This window comes from Scyliorhinus torazame, chromosome 6, assembly GCF_047496885.1.
Source record: "Scyliorhinus torazame isolate Kashiwa2021f chromosome 6, sScyTor2.1, whole genome shotgun sequence".
Classification (NCBI taxonomy): domain Eukaryota; kingdom Metazoa; phylum Chordata; class Chondrichthyes; order Carcharhiniformes; family Scyliorhinidae; genus Scyliorhinus; species Scyliorhinus torazame.
Window position 1 is genome coordinate 3,724,874 of NC_092712.1, and position 25,558 is coordinate 3,750,431.

At 59.6% G+C, this 25,558-nt stretch overlaps 1 protein-coding gene across 1 annotated transcript in view; it reads left to right on the top strand.

Annotated features, from left to right (window-relative positions):
- Positions 1–25,558, top strand: part of LOC140425665 (protein scribble homolog) — a gene marked incomplete at its 5' end in the record, with an annotated part of 1,618,068 nt that overhangs the window by 556,753 nt on the left and 1,035,757 nt on the right. Inside the window, 2 exon segments of the mRNA XM_072510160.1 lie at positions 20,431–20,650; positions 20,653–20,732. Of these exon segments, the coding sequence (XP_072366261.1) occupies positions 20,431–20,650; positions 20,653–20,732 (300 nt within the window).

Here is a 25,558-nt window from a genome sequence, read left to right on the forward strand (position 1 = left end):
GTCAGTACTGAGGGAGTGCTGCACTTTCAGAGGGTCAGTACTGAGGGAGTGCTGCACTGTCAGGGGGTCAGTACTGAGGGAGTGCTGCACTGTCAGAGGGTCAGTACTGAGGGAGTGCTGCACTGTCAGTGGGTCAGTACTGAGGAAGTGCTGCACTGTCACAGGGTCAGTATTGAGGGAGTTCTGCACTGTCAGAGGGTCAGTATTGAGGGAGTGCCGCACTGTCAGAGGGTCAGTACTGAGGAGGCGCTGCACTGTCAGAGGGTCAGTACAGAGGGAGTGCTGCACAGAGGGTCAGTACTGAGGGAGTGCTGCACTGTCAAGGTGTCTGTATTCAGGGAGAGCTGCATTGTCAGAGGGTCAGTAGTTCGGGAGAGCTGCATTATCAGAGGGTCAGTACTGAGGGAGTGCCGCACTGTCTGAGGGTCAGTACTGAGGGAGTGCTCCCCTGTCAGAGGGTCAGTACTGAGGTAGTGCCGCACTGTCAGAGGGTCAGTACTGAGGGAGTGCCGCACTGTCAGAGGGTCAGTACTGAGGGAGTGCCGCACTGTCAGAGGGTCAGTACTGAGGGAGTGCTGCACTGTCAGAGGGTCAGTACTGAGGGAGTGCCGCACTGTCAGAGGGTCCGTACTGAGGGAGAGCTGCACTGTCAGAGGGTCAGTACTGAGGGAGTGCTGCACTGTCAGAGGGTCGGTACTGAGGGAGTGCTGCACTGTCAGAGGGTGAGTACTGAGGGAGTGCTGCACTGTCAGAGGGTCAGTACTGAGGAAGTGCCTCACTGTCAGACGGTCAGTACTGAGGGAATGCTGCACTATCAGAGGGTCAGTACAGAGGGAGCGCCGCACTGTCAGAGGGTCAGTACTGAAGGAGTGCTGCACTGTCATAGGGTCAGTACTGAGGGAGTGACGCACTGTCAGAGGGTCAGTACTGAGGGAGTCCCGTCCTGTTAGAGGATCAGTACTGAGGGAGCGCTGCACAGAGGGTCAATACTGAGGGAGTGCTGCACTGTCAAAGTGTCTGTATTGAGGGAGAGCTGCATTGTCAGAGGGTCAGTACTGAGGGAGTGCTCCCCTGTCAGAGGGTCAGTACTGAGGGAGTGCCGCACTGTCAGGCGGTCAGTACTGAGGGAGTGCCGCACTGTCAGAGGGTCAGTACTGAGGGAGTGCTGCACTGTCAGAGAGTCAGTACTGAGGGAGAGCTGCACTGTTAGAGGGTCAGTACTGAGGGACTGCTCCCCTGTCAGAGGGTCAGTACTGAGGTAGTGCCGCACTGTCAGAGGGTCAGTACTGAGGGAGTGCTGTACTGTCAGAGAGTCAGTACCGAGGGAGAGCTGCACTGTCAGAGGGTCAGTACTGAGGGAGTGCCGCACTGTCAGAGAGTCAGTACTGAGGGAGAGCTGCACTGTCAGAGGGTCAGTACTGAGGGAGTGCTGCACTGTCAGAGGGTCAGTACTGAGGGAATGCCGCACTGTCAGAGGGTCCGTACTGAGGGAGTGCCGCACTGACAGAGGGTCAGTACTGAGGGAGTGCCGCACTGTCAGAGGGTCAGTACTGAGCGTGTGCTGCACTGTCAGAGAGTCAGTACTGAGGGAGTGCCGCACTGTCAGAAAGTCAGTACTGAGGAAGTGCCTCACTGTCAGACGGTCAGTACTGAGGGAATGCTGCACTATCAGAGGGTCAGTACAGAGGGAGCGCCGCACTGTCAGAGGGTCAGTACTGAGGGAGTGCTGCACTGTCATAGGGTCAGTACTGAGGGATTGCCGCACTGTCAGAGGGTCAGTACTGAGGGAGCCCCGTCCTGTTAGAGGGTCAGTACTGAGGGAGCGCTGCACAGAGGGTCAGTACTGAGGGAGTGCTGCACTGTCAAAGTGTCTGTATTGAGGGAGAGCTGCATTGTCAGAGGGTCAGTAGTTCGGGAGAGCTGCATTATCAGAGGGTCAGTACTGAGGGAGTGCCGCACTGTCTGAGGGTCAGTACTGAGGGAGTGCTCCCCTGTCAGAGGGTCAGTACTGAGGGAGTGCCGCACTGTCAGAGGGTCAGTACTGAGGGAGTGCCGCACTGTCAGAGGGTCAGTACTGAGGGAGTGCCGCACTGTCAGAAGGTCAGTACTGAGGGAGTGCTCCCCTGTCAGAGGGTCAGTACTGAGGTAGTGCCGCACTGTCAGAGGGTCAGTACTGAGGGAGTGCCGCACTGTCAGAGGGTCAGTACTGAGGGAGTGCTCCCCTGTCAGAGGTTCAGTACTGAGGTAGTGCCGCACTGTCAGAGGGTCAGTACTGAGGGAGTGCTCCCCTGTCAGAGGGTCAGTACTGAGGTAGTGCCGCACTGTCAGAGGGTCAGTACTGAGGGAGTGCTGCACTGTCAGAGAGTCAGTACTGAGGGAGAGCTGCACAGTTAGAGGGTCAGTACTGAGGGAGTGCTCCCCTGTCAGAGTGTCAGTACTGAGGTTGTGCCGCACTGCCAGAGGGTCAGTACTGAGGGAGTGCTGTACTGTCAGAGAGTCAGTACTGAGGGAGAGCTGCACTGTCAGAGGGTCAGTACTGAGGGAGTGCCGCACTGTCAGAGGGTCAGTACTGAGGGAGTGCTGTACTGTCAGAGGGTCAGTACTGAGGGAGTGCTGCACTGTCAGAGGGTCAGTACTGAGGGAATGCCGCACTGTCAGAGGGTCAGTACTGAGGGAGTGCCGCACTGTCAGAGGGTCCGTACTGAGGGAGTGCCGCACTGACAGAGGGTCAGTACTGAGCGTGTGCTGCACTGTCAGAGAGTCAGTACTGAGGGAGTGCCACACTGTCAGAGGGTCAGTACTGAGGGAACGCCGCATTGTCAGAGGGTCAGTACTGAGGGAGTGCCGCACTGTCAGAGGGTCAGTACTGAGGGAGTGCCGCACTGTTAAAGGGTCAGTACTGAGGGAGTGCTGCACTGTCAGAGGGTTCGTACTGAGGGAGTGCCGCACTGTCAGAGGGTCAGTACTGAGGGAGTGCTGCACTGTCAGAGGGTCAGTACTGAGGGAGTGCCGCACTGCCAGAGGGTCAGTACTGAGGGAGTGCTGCACTGTCAGAGGGTCAGTACTGAGGGAGTGCTGCACTGTCAGATGGTCATGACTGAAGGAGCGCCGCACTGTCAGAGGGTCAGTACTGAGGGAACGCCGCATTGTCAGAGTGTCAGTACTGAGGGAGTGCCGCACTGTCAGAGGGTCAGTACTGAGGGAGTGCTGCACTGTCAGAGGGTCAGTATTGAGGGAGTGTTTTCTTGTTGAGAGTCAGTACTGAGGGAGTGCCGCACTGTCAGAGGGTCAGTACTGAGGGAGTGCTGCACTGTCAGAGGATCAGCACTGAGGGAGTGCTGCACTGTCAGAGGATCAGTATCGAGGGAGTGCCGCACTGTCAGAGGGTCCGTACTGAGGGAGTGCCGCACTGTCAGAGGGTCAGTACTGAGGGAGTGCCGCACTGTCAGAGGGTCAGTACTGAGGGAGTGCTGCACTGTCAGAGAGTCAGTACTGAGGGAGAGCTGCACTGTCAGAGGGTCAGTACTGAGGGAGTGCCGCACTGTCAGAGGGTCAGTACTGAGGGAGTGCTGCACTGTCAGAGGGTCAGTACTGAGGGAGTGCTGCACTGTCAGAGAGTCACTACTGAGGGAGAGCTGCACTGTCAGAGGGTCAGTACTGAGGGAATGCCGCACTGTTAGAGGGTCAGTACTGAGGGAGTGCCGCACTGACAGAGGGTCAGTACTGAGGGAGTGCCGCACTGTCAGAGGGTCAGTACTGAGGGTGTGCTGCACTGTCAGAGAGTCAGTACTGAGGGAGAGCTGCACTGTCTGAGGGTCAGTACTGAGGGAGTGCTCCCCTGTCAGAGGGTCAGTACTGAGGTAGTGCCGCACTGTCAGAGGGTCAGTACTGAGGGAGTGCCGCACTGTCAGAGGGTCAGTACTGAGGGAGTGCCGCACTGTCAGAGGGTCAGTACTGAGGGAGTGCTGCACTGTCAGAGGGTCAGTACTGAGGGAGTGCTGCACTGTCAGAGAGTCAGTACTGAGGGAGTGCCGCACTGTCCGAGGGTCCATACTGAGGGAGAGCTGCACTGTCAGAGGGTCAGTACTGGGGGAGTGCTGCACTGTCAGGGGGTCAGTACTGAGGGAGTGCTGCACTGTCAGAGGGTCAGTACTGAGGGAACGCCGCACTGTCAGAGGGTCAGTACTGAGGGAGTGCCGCACTGTCAGAGGGTCAGTACTGAGGGAGTGCTGCACTGTCAGAGGGTCAGTACTGAGGGAGTGCTGCACTGTCAGAGCGTCAGTACTGAGGGAGTGCTGCACTGTCAAAGGGTCAGTATTGAGGGAGTGCCGCACTGTCAGAGGGTCAGTACTGAGGGAGTTCGACATTGTCAGAGGGTCAGTACTGAGGGAGCACTGCACTGTCAGAGGGTCAGTACTGAGGGAACGCTGCACTGTCAGAGGGTCAGTCCTGAGGGAGTGTTTTCTTGTTGAGAGTCAGTACTGAGGGAGTGCCGCACTGTCAGAGGGTCAGTACTGAGGGAGTTCGACATTGTCAGAGGGTCAGTACTGAGGGAGTGCTGCACTGTCAGAGGGTCAGTACTGAGGGCCTGCTGCACTGTCAGAGAGTCAGTACTGAGGGAGTTCGACATTGTCAGAGGGTGAGTACTGAGGGAGTGTTTACTTGTTGAGAGTCAGTACTGAGGGAGTGCTGCACTGTGAGAGGGTCAGTACTGCAGGAGTGCCGCACTGTCAGAGGGTCAGTACTGAGCGAGAGCTGCACTGTCAGGGGGTCAGCACTGAGGGAGTGCCGCACTGTCAGAGGGTCAGCACTGAGGGAGTGCAGCACTGTCAGAGGGTCAGTACTGAGGGAGTGCTGCACTGTCAGAGGGTCAGTGCTGAGGGAGTGCCGCACTGTCAGAGGGTCAGTTCTGAGGGAGTGCAGCACTGTCAGAGGGTCAGTACTGAGGGAGCGCTGGACTGTCAGAGGGTCAGTACTGAGGGAGTGCTGCACTGTCACGGGGTCAGCACTGAGGGAGTGCCGCACTGTCAGAGGGTCAGTACTGAGGGAGTGCTGCACTGTCAGGGGGTCAGTACTGAGGGAGTGCTGCACTTTCAGAGGGTCAGTACTGAGGGAGTGCTGCACTGTCAGGGGGTCAGTACTGAGGGAGTGCTGCACTGTCAGAGGGTCAGTACTGAGGGAGTGCTGCACTGTCAGGGGGTCAGTACTGAGGGAGTGCTGCACTTTCAGAGGGTCAGTACTGAGGGAGTGCTGCACTGTCAGGGGGTCAGTACTGAGGGAGTGCTGCACTGTCAGAGGGTCAGTACTGAGGGAGTGCTGCACTGTCAGGGGGTCAGTACTGAGGAAGTGCTGCACTTTCACAGGGTCAGTATTGAGGGAGTTTCGCATTGTCATAGTGTCAGTACTGAGGGAATGCTGCACTGTCAGGGGGTCAGTACTGAGGAAGTGCTGCACTGTCAGAGGGTCAGTACTGAGGGAGTGCTGCACTGTCAGAGGGTCAGTATTGAGGGAGTTTCGCATTGTCATAGTGTCAGTACTGAGGGAATGCTGCACTGTCAAAGGGTCAGTATTGAGTGAGTGTCGCATTGTCAGAGGGTCAGTACTGAGGGAGTGCTGCACTGTCACAGACTCAGTACTGAGGGAGTGCTGCACTGTCAGAAAGTCAGTACTGAGGGAGTGCTGCACTGTCAGAGAGTCAGTACTGAGGAAGTGCTGCACTGTCAGAGGGTCAGTACTGAGGGAGTGCTGCACTGTCACAGGGTCAGTACTGAGGGAGTGCCGCACTGTGAGAGGGTCAGTACTGCAGGTGTGGTGCACTGTGAAACGGTCAGTACTGAGGGAGTGCTGCACTGTTAGCGGGTCAGTACTGAGGGAACGCCGCACTGTCAGAGGGTCAGTACTGAGGGAGTGCTCCACTGTCAGAGGGTCAGTACTGAGGGTGTGCCGCACCGTCAGAGGGTCCGTCCTGAGGGAGTGTTTACTTGTTGAGAGTCAGTACTGAGGGAGTGCTGCACTATCAGAGGGTCAGTACTGAGGGAATGCTGCACTGTCAGAGGGTCAGTACTGAGGGGGACTATACTGTAAGAGGGTCAGTACTGAGGCAGTGCTGCACTGTCAGAGGGTCAGTACTGAGGTAGTGCTGCACTGTCAGAGCGTCAGTACTGAGGGAGTGCTGCACTGTCAGAGGGTCAGTACTGAGGGAGGACTGCACTGCAAGAGGGTCAGTAATGAGGGAGTGCTGCACTGTCAGAGGGTCAGTACTGAGGGAGTGCTGCACTGTCAGAGGGTCAGTACTGAGGGAGTGCTGCACTGACAGACGGTCAGTACTGAGGGAGTGCTGCACTGTCAGAGGGTCAGTACTGAGGGAGTGTTGCACTGACAGACGGTCAGTACTGAGGGAGTGCTGCACTGTCAGAGGGTCAGTACTGAGGGAGTGCTGCACTGTCAGAGGGTCAGTACTGAGGGAGTGTTGCACTGTCAGAGGGTCAGTACTGATGGAGAGCTGCACTGTCAGAGGGTCAGTACTGAGGGAGTGCTGCACTGTCAGAGGGTCAGTTCTGAGGGAATGCCGCACTGTCAGAGGGTCGGTACTGAGGGAGTGCTGCACTGTCAGAGGGTCAGTATCGAGGGAGTGCCGCACTGTCAGAGGGTCCGTACTGAGGGAGTGCCGCACTGTCAGAGGGTCAGTACTGAGGGAGTGCTGCACTGTCAGAGGGTCAGTACTGAGGGAATGCCGCACTGTCAGAGGGTCAGTACTGAGGGAGTGCTGCACTGTCAGATGGTCAGTATCGAGGGAGTGCCGCACTGTCAGAGGGTCCGTACTGAGGGAGAGCCGCACTGTCAGAGGGTCAGTACTGAGGGAGTGCTGCACTGTCAGAGGGTCAGTACTGAGGGAGCGCTGCACTGTCAGCGGGTCAGTACTGAGGGAGTGCCGCACTGTCAGATGGTCATTATTGAAGGAGCGCTGCACTGTCAGAGGGTCAGTACTGAGGGAGTGCCGCACTGTCAGAGGGTCAGTACTGAGGGAACGCCGCATTGTCAGAGTGTCAGTACTGAGGGAGCGCTGCACTGTCAGAGGGTCAGTACTGAGGGAGCGCTGCACTGACAGACGGTCAGTACTGAGGGAACACCGCACTGTCAGAGGGTCACTCCTGCGGGTGTGTTTTCTTGTTGAGAGTCAGTAGTGAGGGAGTGCCGCACTGTCAGAGGGTCAGTACTGAGGGAGTGCCGCACTGTCAGAGGGTCAGTACTGAGGGAGTTCGACATTGTCAGAGGGTCAGTACTGAGGGAGTGCTGCACTGTCAGAGGGTCAGTACTGAGGGAGTGCGGCACTGTCAGAGGGTCAGTACTGAGGGCCTGCTGCACTGTCAGAGAGTCAGTACTGAGGGAGTTCGACATTGTCAGAGGGTGAGTACTGAGGGAGTGTTTACTTGTTGAGAGTCAGTACTGAGGGAGTGCTGCACTGTGAGAGGGTCAGTACTGCAGGAGTGCCGCACTGTCAGAGGGTCAGTACTGAGCGAATGCTGCACTGTCAGGGGGTCAGCACTGAGGGAGTGCCGCACTGTCAGAGGGTCAGTTCTGAGGGAGTGCTGCACTGTCACGGGGTCAGCACTGAGGGAGTGCCGCACTGTCAGAGGGTCAGTACTGAGGGAGTGCTGCACTGTCAGGGGGTCAGTACTGAGGGAGTGCTGCACTTTCAGAGGGTCAGTACTGAGGGAGTGCTGCACTGTCAGGGGGTCAGTACTGAGGGAGTGCTGCACTGTCAGAGGGTCAGTACTGAGGGAGTGCTGCACTGTCAGTGGGTCAGTACTGAGGAAGTGCTGCACTGTCACAGGGTCAGTATTGAGGGAGTTCTGCACTGTCAGAGGGTCAGTATTGAGGGAGTGCCGCACTGTCAGAGGGTCAGTACTGAGGAGGCGCTGCACTGTCAGAGGGTCAGTACAGAGGGAGTGCTGCACAGAGGGTCAGTACTGAGGGAGTGCTGCACTGTCAAGGTGTCTGTATTCAGGGAGAGCTGCATTGTCAGAGGGTCAGTAGTTCGGGAGAGCTGCATTATCAGAGGGTCAGTACTGAGGGAGTGCCGCACTGTCTGAGGGTCAGTACTGAGGGAGTGCTCCCCTGTCAGAGGGTCAGTACTGAGGTAGTGCCGCACTGTCAGAGGGTCAGTACTGAGGGAGTGCCGCACTGTCAGAGGGTCAGTACTGAGGGAGTGCCGCACTGTCAGAGGGTCAGTACTGAGGGAGTGCTGCACTGTCAGAGGGTCAGTACTGAGGGAGTGCCGCACTGTCAGAGGGTCCGTACTGAGGGAGAGCTGCACTGTCAGAGGGTCAGTACTGAGGGAGTGCTGCACTGTCAGAGGGTCAGTACTGAGGGAGTGCTGCACTGTCAGAGGGTGAGTACTGAGGGAGTGCTGCACTGTCAGAGGGTCAGTACTGAGGAAGTGCCTCACTGTCAGACGGTCAGTACTGAGGGAATGCTGCACTATCAGAGGGTCAGTACAGAGGGAGCGCCGCACTGTCAGAGGGTCAGTACTGAAGGAGTGCTGCACTGTCATAGGGTCAGTACTGAGGGAGTGACGCACTGTCAGAGGGTCAGTACTGAGGGAGTCCCGTCCTGTTAGAGGATCAGTACTGAGGGAGCGCTGCACAGAGGGTCAATACTGAGGGAGTGCTGCACTGTCAAAGTGTCTGTATTGAGGGAGAGCTGCATTGTCAGAGGGTCAGTACTGAGGGAGTGCTCCCCTGTCAGAGGGTCAGTACTGAGGGAGTGCCGCACTGTCAGGCGGTCAGTACTGAGGGAGTGCCGCACTGTCAGAGGGTCAGTACTGAGGGAGTGCTGTACTGTCAGAGAGTCAGTACCGAGGGAGAGCTGCACTGTCAGAGGGTCAGTACTGAGGGAGTGCCGCACTGTCAGAGAGTCAGTACTGAGGGAGAGCTGCACTGTCAGAGGGTCAGTACTGAGGGAGTGCTGCACTGTCAGAGGGTCAGTACTGAGGGAATGCCGCACTGTCAGAGGGTCCGTACTGAGGGAGTGCCGCACTGACAGAGGGTCAGTACTGAGGGAGTGCCGCACTGTCAGAGGGTCAGTACTGAGCGTGTGCTGCACTGTCAGAGAGTCAGTACTGAGGGAGTGCCGCACTGTCAGAAAGTCAGTACTGAGGAAGTGCCTCACTGTCAGACGGTCAGTACTGAGGGAATGCTGCACTATCAGAGGGTCAGTACAGAGGGAGCGCCGCACTGTCAGAGGGTCAGTACTGAGGGAGTGCTGCACTGTCATAGGGTCAGTACTGAGGGATTGCCGCACTGTCAGAGGGTCAGTACTGAGGGAGCCCCGTCCTGTTAGAGGGTCAGTACTGAGGGAGCGCTGCACAGAGGGTCAGTACTGAGGGAGTGCTGCACTGTCAAAGTGTCTGTATTGAGGGAGAGCTGCATTGTCAGAGGGTCAGTAGTTCGGGAGAGCTGCATTATCAGAGGGTCAGTACTGAGGGAGTGCCGCACTGTCTGAGGGTCAGTACTGAGGGAGTGCCGCACTGTCAGAGGGTCAGTACTGAGGGACTGCTCCCCTGTCAGAGGGTCAGTACTGAGGTAGTGCCGCACTGTCAGAGGGTCAGTACTGAGGGAGTGCCGCACTGTCAGAAGGTCAGTACTGAGGGAGTGCTCCCCTGTCAGAGGGTCAGTACTGAGGTAGTGCCGCACTGTCAGAGGGTCAGTACTGAGGGAGTGCCGCACTGTCAGAGGGTCAGTACTGAGGGAGTGCTCCCCTGTCAGAGGTTCAGTACTGAGGTAGTGCCGCACTGTCAGAGGGTCAGTACTGAGGGAGTGCTCCCCTGTCAGAGGGTCAGTACTGAGGTAGTGCCGCACTGTCAGAGGGTCAGTACTGAGGGAGTGCTGCACTGTTAGAGAGTCAGTACTGAGGGAGAGCTGCACAGTTAGAGGGTCAGTACTGAGGGAGTGCTCCCCTGTCAGAGTGTCAGTACTGAGGTTGTGCCGCACTGCCAGAGGGTCAGTACTGAGGGAGTGCTGTACTGTCAGAGAGTCAGTACTGAGGGAGAGCTGCACTGTCAGAGGGTCAGTACTGAGGGAGTGCCGCACTGTCAGAGGGTCAGTACTGAGGGAGTGCTGCACTGTCAGAGGGTCAGTACTGAGGGAGTGCTGCACTGTCAGAGGGTCAGTACTGAGGGAATGCCGCACTGTCAGAGGGTCAGTACTGAGGGAGTGCCGCACTGTCAGAGGGTCCGTACTGAGGGAGTGCCGCACTGACAGAGGGTCAGTACTGAGGGAGTGCCGCACTGTCAGAGGGTCAGTACTGAGCGTGTGCTGCACTGTCAGAGAGTCAGTACTGAGGGAGTGCCGCACTGTCAGAGGGTCAGTACTGAGGGAACGCCGCATTGTCAGAGGGTCAGTACTGAGGGAGTGCCGCACTTTCAGAGGGTCAGTACTGAGGGAGTGCCGCACTGTTAAAGGGTCAGTACTGAGGGAGTGCTGCACTGTCAGAGGGTCCGTACTGAGGGAGTGCCGCACTGTCAGAGGGTCAGTACTGAGGGAGTGCTGCACTGTCAGAGGGTCAGTACTGAGGGAGTGCCGCACTGCCAGAGGGTCAGTACTGAGGGAGTGCTGCACTGTCAGAGGGTCAGTACTGAGGGAGTGCTGCACTGTCAGATGGTCATGACTGAAGGAGCGCCGCACTGTCAGAGGGTCAGTACTGAGGGAACGCCGCATTGTCAGAGTGTCAGTACTGAGGGAGTGCCGCACTGTCAGAGGGTCAGTACTGAGGGAGTGCTGCACTGTCAGAGGGTCAGTATTGAGGGAGTGTTTTCTTGTTGAGAGTCAGTACTGAGGGAGTGCCGCACTGTCAGAGGGTCAGTACTGAGGGAGTGCTGCACTGTCAGAGGATCAGCACTGAGGGAGTGCTGCACTGTCAGAGGATCCGTACTGAGGGAGTGCCGCACTGTCAGAGGGTCAGTACTGAGGGAGTGCCGCACTGTCAGAGGGTCAGTACTGAGGGAGTGCTGCACTGTCAGAGAGTCAGTACTGAGGGAGAGCTGCACTGTCAGAGGGTCAGTACTGAGGGAGTGCCGCACTGTCAGAGGGTCAGTACTGAGGGAGTGCTGCACTGTCAGAGGGTCAGTACTGAGGGAGTGCTGCACTGTCAGAGAGTCACTACTGAGGGAGAGCTGCACTGTCAGAGGGTCAGTACTGAGGGAATGCCGCACTGTTAGAGGGTCAGTACTGAGGGAGTGCCGCACTGTCAGAGTGTCCGTACTGAGGGAGTGCCGCACTGACAGAGGGTCAGTACTGAGGGAGTGCCGCACTGTCAGAGGGTCAGTACTGAGGGAGAGCTGCACTGTCAGAGCTTCAGTACTGAGGGAGTGCTGCACTGTCAGAGGGTCAGTACTGAGGGAGTGCTGCACTGTCAGAGGGTCAGTACTGAGGGAGTTCGACATTGTCAGAGGGTCAGTACTGAGGGAATGCTGCACTCTCAGAGGGTCAGTACTGAGGGAGTGCTGCACTGTCAGAGGGTCAGTACTGAGGAAGTGCCTCACTGTCAGACGGTCAGTACTGAGGGAATGCTGCACTATCAGAGGGTCAGTACAGAGGGAGCGCCGCACTGTCAGAGGGTCAGTACTGAGGGAGTGCTGCACTGTCATAGGGCCAGTACTGAGGGAGTGCCGCACTGTCAGAGGGTCAGTACTGAGGGAGTCCCGTCCTGTTAGAGGGTCAGTACTGAGGGAGCGCTGCACAGAGGGTCAGTACTGAGGGAGTGCTGCACTGTCTGAGGGTCAGTACTGAGGGAGTGCTCCCCTGTCAGATGGTCAGTACTGAGGGAGTGCCGCACTGTCAGAGGGTCAGTACTGAGGGAGTGCTGCACTGTCAGAGAGTCAGTACTGAGGGAGAGCTGCACTGTTAGAGGGTCAGTACTGAGGGAGTGCTCCCCTGTCAGAGGGTCAGTACTGAGGGAGCGCTGCACTGTCAGAGGGTCAGTACTGAGGGAGTGCCGCACTGTCAGAGGGTCAGTACTGAGGGAGTGCTGTACTGTCAGAGAGTCAGTACTGAGGGAGTGCCGCACTGTCAGAGGGTCAGTACTGAGGGAGTGCTGTACTGTCAGAGGGTCAGTACTGAGGGAGTGCCTCTGTTAGAGGGGCAGTACTGAGGGAGTGCTCCCCTGTCAGAGGGTCAGTACTGAGGGAGTGCTGCACTGTCAGAGGGTCAGTACTGAGGGAGTGCTGTACTGTCAGAGAGTCAGTACTGAGGGAGAGCTGCACTGTCAGAGGGTCAGTACTGAGGGAGTGCCGCACTGTCAGAGGGTCAGTACTGAGGGAGTGCTGCACTGTCAGAGAGTCAGTACTGAGGGAGAGTTGCACTGTCAGAGGGTCAGTACTGAGGGAGTGCTGCACTGTCAGAGGGTCAGTACTGAGGGAATGCCGCACTGTCAGAGGGTCAGTACTGAGGGAGTGCCGCACTGTCAGAGGGTCAGTACTGAGGGAGTTCGACATTGTCAGAGGGTCAGTACTGAGGGAGCACTGCACTGTAAGAGGGTCAGTACTGAGGGAGTGCTGCACTGTCAGAGGGTCAGTCCTGGGGGAGTGTTTTCTTGTTGAGAGTCAGTACTGAGGGAGTGCCGCACTGTCAGAGGGTCAGTACTGAGGGAGTGCTGCACTGTCAGAGAGTCAGTACTGAGGGAGTGCTGCTCTTTCAGATGGTCAGTACTGAGGGAACGCCACACTGTCAGAGGGTCAGTACTGAGGGAGTGTTTACTTGTTGAGAGACAGTTCTGAGGGAGTGCTGCACTGTGAGAGGGTCAGTACTGAGGGAGTGCCGCACGGTCAGAGGGTCAGTACTGAGGGAGTGCCGCACGGTCAGAGGGTCAGTACTGAGGGAGTGCTGAACTGTCAGTGGGTCAGTACTGAGGGAGTGCTGCACTGTCAGGGTCAGTACTGTGGGAGTGTTCACTTGTTGAGAGTCAGTTCTGAGGGAGTGCTGCACTGTGAGAGGGTCAGTACTGAGGGAGTGCTGCACTGTCAGAGGGTCAGTACTGAGGGATTGTTTACTTGTTGAGAGACAGTTCTGAGGGAGTGCTGCACTGTGAGAGGGTCAGTACTGAGGGAGTGCTGCACTGTCAGAGGGTCAGTACTGAGGGAGTTCTGCACTGTCAGATGGTCATGACTGAAGGAGCGCCGCACTGTCAGAGGGTCAGTACTGAGGGACCGCCGCATTGTCAGAGGGTCAGTACTGAGGGAGTGCCGCACTGTCAGAGGGTCAGTACTGAGGGAGTGCCGCACTGTCAGAGGGTCAGTACTGAGGGAGTGCCGCACTGTCAGAGGGTCAGTACTGAGGGAGTGCCGCACTGTCAGAGGGTCAGTATTGAGGGAGTGTTTTCTTGTTGAGCGTCAGTACTGAGGGAGTGCCGCACTGTCAGAGGGTCAGTACTGAGGGAGTGCCGCACTGTCAGAGGGTCAGTACTGAGGGAGTTCGACATTGTCAGAGGGTCAGTACTGAGCGAGTGCTGCACTGTCAGGGGGTCAGCACTGAGGGAGTGCCGCACTGTCAGAGGGTCAGTACTAAGGGAGTGCCGCACTGTCAGGGGGTCAGTACTGAGCGAGTGCTGCACTGTCAGGGGGTCAGCACTGTGGGAGTGCCGCACTGTCAGGGGGCGAGTACTGAGGGAGTGCTGCACTGTCAGAGGGTCAGTACTGAGGGAGTGCTGCACTGTCAGAGGGTCAGTACTGAGAGAGTGTTTACTTGTTGAGTGTCAGTACTGGGGGAGTGCTGCACTGTCAGACGGTCAGTACTGAGGGAGTGCCTCACTGTCAGACGGTCAGTACTGAGGGAATGCTGCACTATCAGAGGGTCAGTACAGAGGGAGCGCCGCACTGTCAGAGGGTCAGTACTGAGGGAGTGCTGCACTGTCATAGGGCCAGTACTGAGGCAGTGCCGCACTGTCAGAGGGTCAGTACTGAGGGAGTGCTGCACTGTCAGAGGGTCAGTACTGAGGGAGTGCCGCACTGTCAGAGGGTCAGTACTGAGGGAGTGCTGCACTGTCAGAGGGTCAGTACTGAGGGAGTGCCGCACTGTCAGAGGGTCAGTACTGAGGGAGTGCCGCACTGTCAGAGGGTCAGAACTGAGGGAGTGCTCCCCTGTCAGAGGGTCAGTACTGAGGGAGTGCCGCACTGTCAGAGGGTCAGTACTGAGGAAGTGCCGCACTGTCAGAGGGTCAGTACTGAGGGAGTGCCGCACTGTCAGAGGGTCAGTACTGAGGGAGTGCTCCCCTGTCAGAGGGTCAGTACTGAGGGAGTGCTCCCCTGTCAGAGGGTCAGTACTGAGGGAGTGCCGCACTGTCAGAGGGTCAGTACTGAGGGAGTGCCGCACTGTCAGTGGGTCAGTACTGAGGGAGCGCCGCACTGTCAGAGGGTCAGTACTGAGGGAGTGCTGCACTGTCAGAGGGTCAGTACTGAGGGAGTGCCGCACTGTCAGAGGGTCAGTACTGAGGGAGTGCCGCACTGTCAGTGGGTCAGTACTGAGCGAGTGCCGCACTGTCAGAGGGTCAGTACTGAGGGAGTGCCGCACTGTCAGAGGGTCAGTACTGAGGGAGCGCCGCACTGTCAGAGGGTCAGTACTGAGGGAGCGCCGCACTGTCAGAGGGTCAGTACTGAGAGAGTGCCGCACTGTCAGAGGGTCAGTACTGAGGGAGTGCCGCACTGTCAGAGGGTCAGTACTGAGGGAGTGCTGCACTGTCAGAGGGTCAGTACTGAGGGAGCGCCGTACTGTCAGAGGGTCAGTACTGAGGGAGTGCCGCACTGTCAGAGGGTCAGTACTGAGGGAGTGCCGCACTGTTAAAGGGTCAGTACTGAGGGAGTGCTGCACTGTCAGAGGGTCAGTATTGAGGGAGTGCCGCACTGTCAGAGGGTCAGTACTGAGGGAGTTCGACATTGTCAGAGGGTCAGTACTGAGGGAGCACTGCACTGTAAGAGGGTCAGTACTGAGGGAGTGCTGCACTGTCAGAGGGTCAGTCCTGGGGGAGTGTTTTCTTGTTGAGAGTCAGTACTGAGGGAGTGCCGCACTGTCAGAGGGTCAGTACTGAGGGAGTGCTGCACTGTCAGAGGGTCAGTACTGAGGGAACGCCACACTGTCAGAGGGTCAGTACTGAGGGAGTGTTTACTTGTTGAGAGACAGTTCTGAGGGAGTGCTGCACTGTGAGAGGGTCAGTACTGAGGGAGTGCCGCACGGTCAGAGGGTCAGTACTGAGGGAGTGCCGCACGGTCAGAGGGTCAGTACTGAGGGAGTGCTGCACTGTCAGTGGGTCAGTGCTGAGGGAGTGCTGCACTGACAGAGGGTCAGTACTGAGGGAACGCCGCACTGTCAGAGGGTCAGTACTGTGGGAGTGTTCACTTGTTGAGAGTCAGTTCTGAGGGAGTGCTGCACTGCCAGCGGGTCAGCACTGAGGGAGTGCCGCACAGCCAGAGGGTCAGTACTGAGGGAGTGCTGCACTGTCAGAGGGTCAGTACTGAGGGAGTTCTGCACTGTCAGATGGTCATGACTGAAGGAGCGCCGCACTGTCAGAGGGTCAGTACTGAGGGAACGCCGCATTGCCAGAGGGTCAGTACTGAGGGAGTGCCGCACTGTCAGAGGGTCAGTACTGAGGGAGTGCCGCACTGTCAGAGGGTCAGTACTGAGGGAGTGCCGCACTGTCAGAGGGTCAGTACTGAGGGAGTGCCGCACTGTCAGAGGGTCAGTATTGAGGGAGTGTTTTCTTGTTGAGCGTCAGTACTGAGGGAGTGCCGCACTGTCAGAGGGTCAGTACTGAGGGAGTGCCGCACTGTCAGAGGGTCAGTACTGAGGGAGTTCGACATTGTCAGAGGGTCAGTACTGAGCGAGTGCTGCACTGTCAGGGGGTCAGCACTGAGGGAGTGCCGCACTGTCAGAGGGTCAGTACTGAGGGAGTGCCGCACTGTCAGGGGGTCAGTACTGAGCGAGTGCTGCACTGTCAGGGGGTCAGCACTGTGGGAGTGCCGCACTGTCAGGGGGTGAGTACTGAGGGAGTGCTGCACTGTCAGAGGGTCAGTACTGAGGGAGTGCTGCACTGTCAGAGGGTCAGTACTGAGAGAGTGTTTACTTGTTGAGTGTCAGTACTGGGGGAGTGCTGCACTGTCAGAGGGTCAGTATCGAGGGAGTGCCGCACTGTCAGAGGGTCCGTACTGAGGGAGTGCCGCACTGACAGAGGGTCAGTACTGAGGGAGTGCCGCACTGTCAGAGGGTCAGTACTGAGGGAGTGCCGCACTGTCAGAGGGTCAGTACTGAGGGAGTCCCGTCCTGTTAGAGGGTCAGTACTGAGGGAGCGCTGCACTGTCAGAGGGTCAGTACTGAGGGACTGCTGCACAGAGGGTCAGTACTGAGGGAGTGCTGCACTGTCAGAGGGTCAGTACTAAGGGAGTGCCTCACTGTCAGACGGTCAGTACTGAGGGAGTGCTGCACTGTCAGATGGTCTGTACTGAGGGAGCGCCGAACTGTCAGAGGGTCAGTATGAGGGAGTGCTGCACTGTCAGAGGGTCAGTACTGTGGGAGTGTTCACTTGTTGAGAGTCAGTACTGAGGGAGTGCTGCACTGTCAGAGGGTCAGTATTGAGGGAGTGTTTTCTTGTTGAGCGTCAGTACTGAGGGAGTGCCGCACTGTCAGAGGGTCAGTACTGAGGGTGTGCCGCACTGTCAGAGGGTCAGTACTGAGGGAGTTCGACATTGTCAGAGGGTCAGTACTGAGGGAGTGTTTACTTGTTGAGAGTCAGTACTGAGGGAGTGCTGCACTGTGAGAGGGTCAGTACTGCAGGAGTGCCGCACTGTCAGCGGGTCAGTACTGAGCGAGTGCTGCACTGTCAGGGGGTCAGCACTGAGGGTGCGCCGCACTGTCAGGGGGTCAGTACTGAGCGAGTGCTGCACTGTCAGGGGGTCAGCACTGTGGGAGTGCCGCACTGTCAGGGGGTGAGTACTGAGGGAGTGCTGCACTGTCAGGGGGTCAGTACTGAGGGAGCGCCGCACTATCAGAGCGTCAGCACTGATGGAGAGCTGCACTGTCAGAGGGTCAGTACTGAGGGAGTGCTGCACTGTCAGAGGGTCAGTACTGAGGGAGTGCTGCACTGTCAGAGGGTCAGTACTGAGGGAGCGCTGCACTGTCAGAGGGTCAGTACTGAGGGAGTGCTGCACTGTCAGGGGGTCAGCACTGAGGGAGTGCCGCACTGTCAGATGGTCGGTACTGAGGGAGTGCTGCACTGTCAGAGGGTCAGTACTGATGGAGCGCTGCATTGTCAGAGGATCAGTACTGAGGGAGTGCTGCACTGTCAGAGGGTCAGTACTGAGGGAGTGCTGCACTGTCAGAGGGTCAGTACTGAGGGAGTGCCGCACTGTCAGAGGGTCAGTTCTGAGGGAGTGCAGCACTGTCAGAGGGTCAGTACTGAGGGAGTGCTGCACTGTCAGGGGGTCAGCACTGAGGGAGTGCCGCACTGTCAGAGGGTCAGTACTGAGGGAGTGCGGCACTGTCAGGGGGTCAGTACTGAGGGAGTGCCGCACTGTCAGAGGGTCAGTACTGAGGGAGTGCTGCACTGTCAGGGGGTCAGTACTGAGGGAGAGCTGCACTGTCAGAGGGTCAGTACTGAGGGAGTGCTGCACTGTCAGAGGGTCAGTACTGAGGCAGTGCTGCACTGTCAGAGGGTCAGTACTGAGGGAGTGCTGCACTGTCAGAGGGTCAGTACTGAGGGAGTGCCGCACTGTCACAGGGTCAGTACTGAAGGAGCGCTGCACTGTCACAGGGTCAGTACTGAGGGAGTGCTGCATTGTCAGAGGGTCAGTACTGAGGGAGTGCTGCACTGTCAGAGGGTCAGTACTGAGGGAGTGCTGCACTGTCAGAGGGTCAGTACTGAATGAGTGCCGCACTGTCAGAGGGTCAGTACTGAGGGAGCGCCGCACTCAGAGGGTCAGTACTGAGGGAGTCCCGCACTGTCAGAGGGTCAGTACTGAGGCAGTGCTGCACTGTCACAGGGTCAGTACTGAGGGAGTGCTGCACTGTCAGAGGGTCAGTACTGAGGGAGTGCTGCACTGTCAGAGGGTCAGTACTGAGGGAGTGCCGCACTATCAGACGGTCAGTACTGAGGGAGCGCCGCACTGTCAGAGGGTCAGTACTGAGGGAGTGCTGCACTGTCAGAGGGTCAGTACTGTGGGAGTGCTGCACTGTCAGGGGGTCAGTACTGAGGGAGTGCTGCACTGTCAGAGGGTCAGTACTGAGGGAGTGCTGCACTGTCAGGGGGTCAGTACTGAGGGAGAGCTGCACTGTCAGAGGGTCAGTACTGAGGCAGTGCTGCACTGTCAGAGGGTCAGTACTGAGGCAGTGCCGCACTGTCAGAGGGTCAGTACTGAGGGAGTGCCGCACTGTCAGAGGGTCAGTACTGAGGGAGTGCTGCACTGTCAGAGGGTCAGTACTGAGGGAGTGCCGCACTGTCAGAGGGTCAGTACTGAGGGAGTGCTGCACTGTCAGAGGGTCAGTACTGAGGGAGTGCCGCACTGTCAGAGGGTCAGTACTGAGGGAGTGCCGCACTGTCAGAGGGTCAGTACTGAGGGAGTGCCGCACTGTCAGAGGGTCAGTACTGAGGGAGTGCTGCACTGTCAGAGGGTCAGTACTGAGCGAGTGCTGCACTGTCAGAGGGTCAGTACTGAGGGAGTGCCGCGCTGTCAGAGGGTCAGTACTGAGGGAGTGCCGCACTGTCAGAGGGTCAGTAGTGAGGGAGTGCCGCACTGTCAGAGGGTCAGTACTGAGGGAGTGCCGCACTGTCAGAGGGTCAGTACTGAGGGAGTGCCGCACTGTCAGAGGGTCAGTACTGAGGGAGTGCCGCACTGTCAGAGGGTCAGTACTGAGGGAGTGCCGCACTGTCAGAGGGTCAGTACTGAGGGAGTGCTCCCCTGTCAGAGGGTCAGTACTGAGGGAGTGCCGCACTGTCAGAGGGTCAGTACTGAGGGAGTGCCGCACTGTCAGAGGGTCAGTACTGAGGGAGTGCCGCACTGTCAGAGGGTCAGTACTGAGGGAGTGCTCCCCTGTCAGAGGGTCAGTACTGAGGGAGTGCCGCACTGTCAGAGGGTCAGTACTGAGGGAGTGCTGCACTGTCAGAGGGTCAGTACTGAGGGAGTGCTCCCCTGTCAGAGGGTCAGTACTGAGGGAGTGCCGCACTGTCAGAGGGTCAGTACTGAGGGAGTGCCGCACTGTCAGTGGGTCAGTACTGAGGGAGCGCCGCACTGTCAGAGGGTCAGTACTGAGGGAGTGCTGCACTGTCAGAGGGTCAGTACTGAGGGAGTGCCGCACTGTCAGAGGGTCAGTACTGAGGGAGTGCCGCACTGTCATTGGGTCAGTACTGAGCGAGTGCCGCACTGTCAGAGGGTCAGTACTGAGGGAGTGCCGCACTGTCAGAGGGTCAGTACTGAGGGAGCGCCGCACTGTCAGAGGGTCAGTACTGAGGGAGCGCCGCACTGTCAGAGGGTCAGTACTGAGAGAGTGCCGCACTGTCAGAGGGTCAGTACTGAGGGAGTGCCGCACTGTCAGAGGGTCAGTACTGAGGGAGTGCTGCACTGTCAGAGGGTCAGTACTGAGGGAGCGCCGTACTGTCAGAGGGTCAGTACTGAGGGAGTGCTGCACTGTCAGAGGGTCAGTACTGAGGGAGTGCCGCACTGTCAGAGGGTCAGTACTGAGGGAGTGCCGCACTGTCAGAGGGTCAGTACTGAGAGAGTGCCGCACTGTCAGAGGGTCAGTACTGAGGGAGTGTTGCACTGTCAGAGGGTCAGTACTGAGGGAGTGCTGCACTGTCAGAGGGTCAGTACTGAGGGAGTGCTGCACTGTCAGATGGTCAGTACTGAGGGAGTGCTGCACTGTCAGAGGGTCAGTACTGAGGGAGTGCCGCACTGTCAGAGGGTCAGTACTGAGAGAGTGCCGCACTGTCAGAGGGTCAGTGCTGAGGGACCGCCGCACTGTCAGAGGGTCAGTACTGAGGGAGTGCTGCACAGTCAGAGGGTCAGTACTGAGGGAGTGCTGCAATGTCAGAGGGTCAGTACTGAGGGAGTGCCGCACTGTCAGAGGGTCAGTACTGAGAGAGTGCCGCACTGTCAGAGGGTCAGTGCTGAGGGACCGCCGCACTGTCAGAGGGTCAGTACTGAGGGAGAGCTGCACTGTCAGAGGGTCAGTACTGAGGGAGTGCTGCACTGTCAGAGGGTCAGTACTGAGGGAGTGCCGCACTGTCAGAGGGTCAGTACTGAGGGAGAGCTGCATTGTCAGAGGGTCAGTACTGAGGGAGAGCTGCACTGTCAGAGGGTCAGTACTGAGGGAGTGCCGCACTGTCAGAGGGTCAGTACTGAGGGAGTGCTGCACTGTCAGACAGGACTGTAAGAGTTTTTTGTTTATTTTTCAGCCCACGGTCAGATTCACTGAAGACACTGTGATCCGGGAGGAGGACGGGAGCGGTGACGGCGATTTCATTCCCGAGAAGCAGCGATTGATCCGGAAGGATACCCCTCACTACAAGAAGCAGTTTAAGATCAACAAGCTCCCAAAACCGGAGGCGGTGCTGGCCATGCTTCAGAGTGTGGCCAGCACGGAGCTGCGGGACAGTGACCAGGCCATCGTGTCCAGCCATGGCTGGACACAGACATGCAGCAGCTGGAGGAGGGTCAGGAGGTTAGAGATGAAAGGCTCTCTCAGCCTCCAGTTAAGGTAGGATGGATGCAGGGACCTGGTACCCTGACACTGGGAGGGAGCGGGGGAGCTGGCACAGCAACAGGCAGGCCTGTGTGTGCTGCAGCATGAGAGTGGCCGTGACTGTAATTAACCCTTCCAGTGCTGCAGTTAATCACTCACGTCCGGAGCCACCCGTTGCAGCGTTGTGCCTGACTTAACTCAGCTCCTGGATATTGTGCAGTGTGGCTAGTGAAAGGGTTAATGTCTGCCGTGCAATCCATCCTGGCTCCAACTTGTCCGTAACGCCCATCCTGTTCTGAGTCACTTGGTGTTTTGATGCCTTTGGCAGAGGGAGGCAGCCGATCGATTTGATTCTCTGTATTCGGGGGACTCCACGCCAGACGGTGTGTGTGATAATAGTCATTTCACTCAGTGGGACTCCAGTTGAACCAGCACCTGACTGAGACTCCGCTGCGAACCCGACTGGATGGGAAAAGGGCCCAACCTCTGATCAAACCTCAGCACAATGTAACCAGTCCCTTAAAACAGAGCACTGGCTTCAGACTTACAAAGCTGCAGGGCACAGTTTACTACTGAGACCGTGTGTCCCCCTTCCCCCGGTGTCTGTGTGGAGCCCCTTCCCCCCCCCCCCCCGGTGTCCCCCTCACCCCGGTGTGTCCCCCCCCCCCCCCCGGTGTCCCCATTCTCCCGGAGTCCGTGTGGAGCTCCTAGCCCCGGTGTCCGTGCGGAGCCCCTTCCCCCCGGTGTCCCCCTTCCCCCAGTGTCCGTGTGGAGCCCCTCCCCCCCGGTGTCCCCCCTCCCCCAGTGTCCGTGTGGAGCCCCTCCCCCCCGGTGTCCCCCTCCCCCCGGTGTCCCCCTCCCCCCGGTGTCCCCCTCCCCCGGTGTCCGCGTGGAGCCCCTTCCCCCGGTGTCCGTGTGGAGCTCCTAGCCCCGGTGTCCGCGTGGAACTCCTAGCCCCGGTGTCCGTGTGGAGCCATTTCCGCCCCCCCCCCCCCCCCCCCCCCCGGTGTCCGTGGGGGAGCCCTTTTCCCCCCCCCCCGGTGTCCGTGTGGAGCTCCTAGCCCCGGTGTCCGCGTGGAACTCCTAGCCCCGGTGTCCGTGTGGAGCCATTTCCGCCCCCCCCCCCCGGTGTCCGTGTGGAGCCCTTTCCCCCCCCCCCCGGTGTCCGTGTGGAGCCCTCCCCCCCCCCCCCCCCCCCCCCCTGGTGTCCGTGTGGAGCTCCTAGCCCCGGTGTCCGTGTGGAGCCTCCCCCCCCCCCCCCCCGGTGTCCATGTGGAGCTCCTAGCCCCGGTGTCCGTGTGGAGCTCCTAGCCCCGGTGTCCATGTGGAGCCCTTTCCCCCCCCCCCGGTGTCCGTGTGGAGCTCCTAGCCCCGGTGTCCGTGTGGAGCTCCTAGCCCCGGTGTCCGTGTGGAGCTCCTAGCCCCGGTGTCCATGTGGAGCTCCTAGCCTCGGTGTCCATGTGGAGCTCCTAGCCCCGGTGTCCGTGTGGAGCTCCTAGCCCCGGTGTCCGTGTGGAGCTCCTAGCCCCGGTGTCCGTGTGGAGCTCCTAGCCCCGGTGTCCATGTGGAGCTCCTAGCCCCGGTGTCCATGTGGAGCTCCTAGCCCCGGTGTCCGTGTGGAGCTCCTAGCCCCGGTGTCCGTGTGGAGCTCCTAGCCCCGGTGTCCGTGTGGAGCTCCTAGCCCCGGTGTCCGTGTGGAGCTCCTAGCCCCGGTGTCCGTGTGGAGCTCCTAGCCCCGGTGTCCATGTGGAGCTCCTAGCCCCGGTGTCCGTGTGGAGCTCCTAGCCCCGGTGTCCGTGTGGAGCTCCTAGCCCCGGTGTCCATGTGGAGCTCCTAGCCCCGGTGTCCATGTGGAGCTCCTAGCCCCGGTGTCCGTGTGGAGCTCCTAGCCCCGGTGTCCGTGTGGAGCTCCTAGCCCCGGTGTCCGTGTGGAGCTCCTAGCCCCGGTGTCCATGTGGAGCTCCTAGCCCCGGTGTCCATGTGGAGCTCCTAGCCCATGCCATCACTGGCCTTGTGCTGCTGCCCTGTGTGAATGGAGTTGCTGTCCAGGCAGTGTGACGTTGCGGTATCGCGTGCACTCTCTGATGTTGTGCTGAACTGTGTGTTTATTGGGGGTTTGCTTGCCCTGATTCCGGAGCTCCATTCTCCTGTGTGTGTTGTGTTTGCTGCTCATACCCTGCCAGGACTGCATGGCTTAGAAAGCGTCGGTTCCTGCTCAATAACAACTGACTCCCTTTGGAATGAGGGACGTAGCAGCTGCTCTGTACCCAATCCGTCCCGTTCCCGCTCCCGCTCCGTCCCGTTCCTGATCCCGCTCCGTCTCCGCTCTCCCGCCTGCTCGTCCCCACTCCTGCTCCGTCCCCTTCCTGCTCCGTCCCGTTCCCGTTCCTGATCCCGCTCTGTCCCGCTCCCGCTCCGTCCCGTTCCTGATCCCGCTCCGTCCCGCTCCCGCTCCGTCCCGTTCCTGCTCCGCCCCGTTCCCGTTCCTGATCCCGCTCCGTCCCGCTCCCGCTCCGTCCCGTTCCTGATCCTGCTCCGTCCCGCTCCTGCTCCGTCCCACTCCTGCTCCGTCCCCTTCCTGCTTCGTCCCGTTCCCGTTCCTGATCCCGCTCCGTCCCGTTCCTGGTCCCGCTCCCGCTCCGTCCCACTCCTGCTCCGTCCCTTCCTGCTTCGTCCCGTTCCCGTTCCTGATCCCGCTCCGTCCCGCTCCCCGCTCCCGTCCCGTTCCTGATCCCGCTCCGTCCCGCTCCCGCTCCGTCCCGTTCCTGCTCCGCCCCGTTCCCGTTCCTGATCCCGCTCCGTCCCGCTCCCGCTCCGTCCCGTTCCTGATCCTGCTCCGTCCCGCTTCCGCTCCGTCCCGCTCGCTCCTGCTCCGTCCCGTTCCCGTTCCTGATCCCGCTCCGTCCCGCTCCTGCTCCGTCCCGCTCCTGCTCCGTCCCGTTCCCGCTCCGTCCCGCTCCTGCTCCGTCCCGTTCCCGCTCCGTCCCGTTCCTGATCCCGCTCCGTCCCGCTCCCGCTCCGTCCCGTTCCTGATCCTGCTCCGTCCCGCTTCCGTCCCGCTCCTGCTCCGTCCCGTTCCCGCTCCGTCCCGTTCCCGTTCCTGATCCCGCTCCGTCCCGCTCCTGCTCCGTCCCGCTCCTGCTCCGTCCCGTTCCCGCTCCGTCCCGCTCCTGCTCCGTCCCGCTCCCGCTCCGTCCCGTTCCTGATCCCGCTCCGTCCCGCTCCTGCTCCGTCCCGTTCCCGTTCCTGATCCCGCTCCATCCCGTTCCTGATCCTGCTCCGTCCGGCTCCCGTTCCGTCCCGTTCCCGTTCCTGATCCCGCTCTGTCCCGCTCCCGCTCCGTCCCGCTCCTGCTCCGTCCCGTTCCGTTCCTGATCCTGCTTCGTCCCGCTCCTGCTCCGTCCCGTTGCCGCTCCGTCCTGATTCCATCCCGTTCCCGCTCCGTCCCGTTCCCGTTCCCGCTCCGTCCCGATCCCGCTCCGTCCTGATCCCGCTCCGTCCCGTTTCCGTCCCGTTTCCGTCCCGTTCCCGCTCCATCCCCGCTTTGTCCCGATCCCGCTCCGTCCCGTTCCCGCTCCATCCCGATCCCGCTCTGACCCGTCCCCGCTCCGTCCCGTCCCGCTCCGTCCCGTCCCCGCTTCGTCCCGATCCCACTCCGTCCCGATCCCGCTCCGTCCCGATCCCGCTCCAACCCGTCCCCGCTCCGTCCCGTTTCCGCTCCGGCCCGATCCCGCTCCGGCCCAATCCCGCTCCGGCCAGTTCCCGCTCCCTCGCGCTCTGTCCCGTTCCCGCTCCGTCCCGATCCCGCTCCGTCCCGTTCCCGGGCCCGATCCCGCTCCGTCCCGATCCCGCTCCATCCCTTTCCCGCTCCGTTCCGATCCCGATCCCGCTCTGTCCCGTTCCCGCTCTGTCCCGTTCCCGCTCTGGCCCGATCCCGCTTCTGCCCGATCCCGATCCCGCTCCGTCCCGGGCCCGATCCCGCTCCGTCCTGTTCCCGCTCCGTCCCGTTCCCGATCCCGCTCCGTCCCGGTCTCGCTCCGTCCCGTTCCCCGCTCTGTCCCGATCCCGCTCCGTCCCGTTCCCACTCCGTCCCTTTCCCAATCCCGCTCCGTCCCATTCCCGCTCCGGCCCGTTCCCGCTCCGCCCATTCCCGCTCCGTCCCGTTCCCGTTCCGGCCCGATCCTGCTCCAGCCCGATCCCGCTCCGTCCCGTTCCCGCTCCGTCCCGTTCCCGTTCCGGCCCGATCCTGCTCCAGCCCGATCCCGCTCCGTCCCGTTCCCGCTCCGGCCCGTTCCCGCTCCCGATCCCGCTCCCTATCCCGCTCCGGCCCGCTCCGTCCCGGTCCCGTTCCCGCTCCGGCCCGATCCCGGCTCCGGCCCGATCCCGTCTCCGGCCCGATCCCGCTCCGGCCCGATCCCGCTCCGTCCCGGTCCCGTTCCCGCTCCGGCCCGATCCCGTCTCCGGCCCGATCCCGCTCCGGCCCGATCCCGTTCCCGCTCCGGCCCGATCCCGCTCCTTCCCGTTCCCGATCCCGCCTCCGGCCCGATCCCGCTCCGGCCCGTTCCCGCTCCGGCCCGATCCCACTCCAGCCTGTTCCCTGCTCCCATGTTGCTGTTTTTAATTTCTTGTTTAATGCGACTCTCCCACTCCCCCCTCAGCACTCACCTCCCCTAATCCCCCCCTTCCTTCTCATGCTCGCAGTGCAACTAAATGTGTTGTCGTATCGCCATTTATTATCTCAACTGCTCTTTTGCAGGTATCTCTGCCTCTCTTTATATATATTTATTTTGTGCTCACTATTCCTCTGACTCTCTGCCTTTGTCTCTGAATCTCTCTCTCCC